The sequence below is a fragment of the Tupaia chinensis genome, unplaced genomic scaffold (assembly GCF_000334495.1).
Source record: "Tupaia chinensis unplaced genomic scaffold, TupChi_1.0 Scaffold145916_1, whole genome shotgun sequence".
NCBI lineage: Eukaryota > Metazoa > Chordata > Mammalia > Scandentia > Tupaiidae > Tupaia > Tupaia belangeri.
The window spans coordinates 2,239,846-2,246,529 of NW_006205774.1; the positions used below are offsets into that span (position 1 = coordinate 2,239,846).

General features: G+C 33.6%; 1 protein-coding gene across 1 annotated transcript in view; it reads left to right on the forward strand.

Annotated features, from left to right (window-relative positions):
• The window catches only part of DGKB (diacylglycerol kinase beta), an 881,803-nt gene that overhangs the window by 348,737 nt on the left and 526,382 nt on the right, over positions 1-6,684 (forward strand). The window contains exon 20 of the mRNA XM_006168687.3: positions 5,219-5,379. Within this exon, the coding sequence (XP_006168749.1) occupies positions 5,219-5,379 (161 nt within the window). The remainder of the gene's footprint in view (positions 1-5,218; positions 5,380-6,684) is intronic.

Consider the following 6,684-nt stretch of genomic DNA (forward strand, 5'->3'; position numbering starts at 1 on the left):
CTACAATATGGGAAGAATGGAGCAATAGCTTCCTGTGTTGAGAAGATGAAGCAGCACCAAGGTAGTCAGGGGTGGTAAGTGTAAGGGTAGTTAGTAGTGGTGAGGAGTAAGAGTGAGTGGTGTATACTTAGAGATGGTGAGTACTATGAATTTAGAAAGATAATCAAGATTCAGATAATGCCAGAAATTGTCATAAGAATTTTATTTCATTGAATCGGAAGCACGAAGTAAAGTCTTGAAAGAGTTTCAGAAACAAGAGTGACATAATGCCACAAATTACTTTTTTTGGTGATAGAAAATGAATCATGGAGAACTTCAGTTTTCTCAAATGAGAAGTTCTATTATGGTGGTCCCAATTAAAGAGCAAATTGACTGCACTAAGGAGTGTGTGATGCAAATGAGGCAAGAACACAAGGGAAGGTAGGCGGTTAGGCTTAGACTGAATGAACTTGCCAGTGGATCCAATAGGGGACAGTGAGATTTCAAAGTCCTTGTTGAACAAAGTAGGAAATGGATAAGCCAACTGTTGGAGATGCTTAATAAAGAAACAAGCTATAGAGCAGGATTCTTTCTTGTTAGGTAGGTACCTTTGTGCAAGTTGCTTAACAATTGGTATTTTAGAATGCTCATCAGAATTTGAAGAAGATAATAGTACCTGTCTTAGAAGTTCTTCTGTCCAACTATTAAATTGTTCAGCACAATCTTTGTGCTGGGTACGTTATGTAGTCATAGTAGTTATTGTGCTTAATATTTGTGAAATAAAGTACTTTATTCAATCAATAATCATTTTGTTCACTTAAGGTAGGTGGAATATATTGATTTGAAACATCTTTTTTTCCTACAAGAATATATTTCATCTTTTGGAAAAAGTAATACCATAAGAATGTAGTATGTCCCAGGGCATTTCAAAAATACTTAACTAGCATTCCCTGCAATTTTCTGGTGATAATTATTCTCTGTAACAAAAATTTGAAAGCCATTGAAAGCAAAATTCTATGTGCCTTGAGAGAAAAGTACAAATGCACACCCTTATGAATATCTGACGTTTCTTTTCTGTATGTAGTTTTCATTTGTAAATATTTCTATGACTTTCTAGATAGATTCAGTCATTATGATCACATCACATCATTAGGAAGAGAATAAATATTAATTATGTTTTCATTTTGGTTCTTAGCCTAGAGTGATTATGGGCTTTAAATTGAAATACTAAAGTAAAATAGCATAATTCTTTTCTGTAAATAAGCTTTTATGTGCGTATTTAGTAGCTTTGATTTGACTTTTTCTTTAAAAAAATTATTTAATTATATTTTTTTATTATTTTTTTTTTCAATTTACTATAGGGCATGTACATTTACCAGAGAGAGACAGGGGGAGGGAGAAAGAGAGGAAAAGTAAGAAAGCATGCCACTAGGTCTAGAATCCATCCGCAGTCAGCCATATGGGAGTCCCGCTCCTTAACCATCACACCACTTGCTGACCTCTTGATTTGTCTCTTTAAAAAATAAGACCTTGAGTTCAGAAATACTATAACGAGCTATGCTTTTTAAAGAAGTATTTACTTTATTTTTATTATTATTTTTTAATTTGACTAGAGAATGACAGAGACAGAGAGAAAGGGAAAGTGAGAAAGCAAGCTGCCAGACTTGGGACTCAAATCATGGTTGGCCATGTGGGAGTCCAATGTCTCAATCAGTATACCACCTGGCAGCCCCATGTGTTGTTATTTAACAGGTGTGAGCATAGAGAAATACAAAGAAGGAAGGCGTAGACACTTGTTAAATGGGAGATTACACTTTGGAATCCATCTTTGGGAATTAGTTCTGAACTGCAGATGTAATTTTCAACCTAGATTTGTTCATTGCCTCTTTCCATTTTTACTTGCCTTGAAGACTGATTAATAAAAGTCTTTTTCATACTCAGACATAAAATTCTTCAAAAACATATATGGTGGTAAAGATTTTAGAATGAATGACCCTACTATGATCTGGGTGCAGTAATACATTTTCAGTAAATTCATTCCTGTCACGTTCTCTCCTTGTTAGTTGTCATTCCTACATTGTTCCAGTGTTATGTTGAACTGTATTTCCTTTAACCTGAGTCATGCTTAAGGACAGGCTTTCCTGCATTATATTATGTAAAAATGTTGGAATTCACTTATGCTTCAAAACCATCATACTGATTTGGAGATAAGAACAGAACCTGGAAAATAGTTAAATATATTTAACTGTATTTTTATTTAATTCAGTAGTAACTATAAATATTTATCTGTATGTATGTGTATATATATATGTGTATTAGTAACTATAATAGTAGTAACTATATATATATATCTGTATATACAGATAAATATGTACACACACACATTTATATACACATATGTATATATTTTTACTTTTGCTTTTCTTAAAAAATAAATTAAGAAGAAATTAAACATTGAAAATGGATGAAGAACTAATAAGAAACATATGAAATATAAGTACCTACAATTATTTTAGTTTTTCTATTTTAACCAGTCAATATTTTACTTGAGAACAGTTACGTGTGTGTGTATATATAATGTATACATATACATACGCATATATTATTAATATTAATATTTTAAATGATGCAGTAAAGTATATCTTTTGAAGTAATATTCAAACTGTGAAGTTCGTATCTATGAAATCATTGTCATTGTTCTCTTAAATAGGGCCTAATTAGTTTTAAACCAGTGTGAAGTAAGTGATGATGGACTCCAAAAGCGGCATCCCTAGTTCCTGACTGCCTTTCTCTTTTAATAGCTAAGTGAACAAATGCACCTTAAATTAATTTGCTCTGTTTTAGGGAATGTTGGCAAATTGGAGTGCCTGTTAGCCCAATTAGCTTTTCTACTGATATGTATACTAACAGCTCTAATAAGGATTCATAACCTCTGGCATTTCCTTGTTCAACAAATAAATTGTAAAATTACAGGCCAAAAGTTGGACACAAAACATGGTATGAAAAAAACTGTTCCAACCCAAAATGTCATTTTAGGAGTATGTATATATGTATGTGTAGATACTCATACAGAAAGATCATTTAGCTTAGTACAATATTTTAAATTCTGATGTTATCATCAGTATTTTTTTAGGGTTGAGAACTTTCTAATCTCTATGTTTTAAGCCTCATGTACTACTATGTCTTAAGGATTATCACATTAATGGGACCAGCAGATGGTATGATGGTTAAGATATTGGATTCTTGGGAACCAGCAGTTAGCGTAATGGCTATGTCGCTGGACCCCCTCATAGTTGACTGCTGTTCGTGTCCCGGACCCGGTGGCTTAAAACTCACGCTGGGCGCATGTGCGTGCATGCCCAAGATCCCGAGAGGAGAATGGAAGAGAAGGGATTGCGGCGTGACCATTCCCCCTGGGGGGTGATCTCTCGCTTTCTGTCTCTATGTCTCTCTCTGTATGGCTGGGGAGCGGGTGCGCCCCATAGCAAAAACCCCTCCAAAAAAAAAAAAAAAAAAGATATTGTATTCTTACATAGACAATGAAGGTTCAAGTCTTGGAACAGGAGACTTAAAAATCATACCAGTAGGGGCCAACAGGTGGCTGGGTCGTTAAGGAACTGGACGCCCACAGGGCTGACCACAGTTGAAGTCCTAGACATGGCAGTTTAAAAATAATCCCAGATGTGTGTGCCTGTATGCCCAAAATCCCAGGAGGAGAATGGAGGAGAAGGGATTGCAGTCTGGCTATCCCCCACCCCCAAGGGGGAGGGGAGGGTGATATCTCACTTTGCCCTCTCTGCTTCTCTCCAGTGAGCATACATGCCTTGTTAGATAAATAAATAAATAAATAAAGGATTATCACATTTAATTCTCATAACATGTTTAAGGTTTTATAGGTGAGGAAACTAATTCTGAGGGGAGTTTATAAAAAATAATATCAGTAAATACAAGAGCCAAGTTAGGGTTATATTTTTAATTATAATATTTTATACCAATAGATAATCTCAGAGAAAATGTGTTATCAAGCAATGACTGTCTTTTCAGGTCACCATGACTATTTATAGTAGAATGTTTTAAAAATGGATATACAGAGCATCTACACTAGGGCAGAGCTAGTGAGAGGAGCCTGCAGTGAGTAACACATTATTAACTAATGTGGTGTGCTAGTTCTAAGGCAGAGCTAATTTTGAAAACTGCACAGTGTGACGCTAAGTAAGAGGGACATCTTATTCATTATTCTGGGGGAAGGGGTGGCTCTTGGAAAGAAATAATGATAAATTTAAAACTATACCCTGAATATAGATAGACTCCAGTCACAGACAAAAGGGGCTCCCTGGGTACACAGAATAGAAAATGAAACGTATCTATGTTAAAAATAAAATAAAATTTAAAAAAAGAGTAGAAACTTTTACTCAACTTGAAAATTGTATCACTAATATGGAAGACTTACTGCTGAGTGAAGCAAGCCATGCTATGAAGGAGAGGCATTGTATGTCCCCACTTAATATATACTGAATGTCTGCACTCTAAACAAAATAAATAAATAAATAAATATTTGAAACCATACTGCTACTGTTGTTATAGAGTCATAAAATTATACAAAATTATAAGAAATATTTTGAACATTATCTTTAAAATTCAGTATTTTGAAATTTTGAAAGTTGTTTATAAACTGTCAAGAACTATAGAGTATGAGCTAAAATTTTTTGATATGTAAAGTAGTGAATGTTTGTGGAAAAATGTAAAAATAAATAAATGAAAGAAAAAAAAGAAAATTGTATCACTATAAGAGAAGGCATATGAAGCTAGAGACGTGATGGGAAGGAAGAAATCCAAAATGGCGATGAGGTTGTTGACTTCAGCAACTGGGCAAAAGATAGTGACTTTCTGAGAGAAGATGTCTAAGAGGGAGCTATCAAAGCAGATAACCAATTCTATTTTGAATACACTGACAAAGTTTGGGGGAGATATGAAGTAGAAAAGCTTATTAGGAAGTCGGAAATATTGAGAATTTGCACCACACCAAAGAAATATATGTTACAGTTTAAAGCTCAGAATAAAAATCTTGGCCTGAGTGGAAAGAGTACAGTTAATTCTTCATTTTATTTTAGGATTTGCTTTAAATGTATTATTTAGCTCAAGAATGGTATACACACATGAACACACTCAAACACACATGAAAAGTAGCTTTTGTTACTTGTTGTTTGTTTTTTTCTCAAGATAATTCTTTTTTCATTAGGATATGAAGGTGAGAATCTGATGAGAATCCTAAAAGACATTGAAAACAGCACAGAAATCATGCTGGACAGGTGGAAGTTTGAGGTCACACCTAATGACAAAGATGAGAAGGGAGACCCAGTGCCTTATAGTATCATCAATAATTACTTCTCCATTGGCGTGGTAAGATTTTTCCACTAAGTCTTATTATCTTACCTGTCCTAGATAATCACTGTATGAAAAGCTAAGAAGCTTTACTGATTATAAATAATTTATTTTATCTTTGTGTCAGCAAAACACCACTACTAACAGTCAATAATAAAGCTTATGAATTTATTTAAAGTCAAGGTATCAGCAACTGATAAATTTTTCATGTTTTAAACAAAGAAAAAAATCCATATTCTGTGTAATTGGTAACCATTTGTGTTACTAAAATGAGGAATAGACTGCTTTATAATAAAATATTATAAATTTTAGAGTATAAGCTTTAAAGTTCATATTGGAAAAAATGTTAAAAGAGTACATTAAATTGTATCTTAAGATCCATGCTATGTCATTATAACCTACTAAAAACCTATAAAAAGGTTACAAAAAATGTGACCATTTTCAAGTGGTTAATGAGTCAATAAGTCAAAAGACTGACTTTTCACCTTATTTCTTATAGAATTTTATAATGAAAATAAAATATCATTTGTAGTCAAATTATTAACATTTTAATCCTTAAGAAGTTAATAATTTTAACAGTGATTATACATGTGTGTAAACACAGAGAGATCCAGTAATTATAGAATCTCAAGATTCTATAGCACTACATTTCCATTTACTGTATGTCACTCAATGCAAATCTTAGGTTGTGTCACATCTCTCCCTCTCTCTCCTCTCTCTCTCTCTCCCTCTCTCTCCTCTCTCTCTCCTCTCTCTCTCCTCTCTCTCTCTCTCCTCTCTCTCTCCCTCTCCTCTCCCTCTCCTATCTCTCTCCTCTCTCTCTCCTCTCTCTCTCTCTCTCTCTCTCTCTCACACACACACACACACACACACGTAGAGGACAATAAAAGTTAAGTTCCTGAATTCAGTAGTCAAACTATTGAATATTTTAATCCTAGTATTTATTCATTTATCTGTACCTTATTGGTTATTATATCTTCTCTTATAGAGTTTTATATAACATGATTATACCTTTAAAGGCCCTCAAATAATGGTGGATAATAAAATTATTTGTAACTTAAAAATATCCTACTTTACTCATTTTACTGTGTCTTTTAATGATTTACACAATGTATCTAATTGTAGAATATGTTTATCATCTATATAAGAATCCCCATGTTTATTTATAGTCAATACTGGGTCCTTCCCCCAGCACAAGACAACTGCTGATCTGCTTTCTGCCTCTACAATTTGTTTTATTTTTTAATATTATTTATTTTATTTACGAGAGTGAGCACAGGCAGGAGAGAGAGAATTTATTAAATTTATGGCTAATTTCTGGCT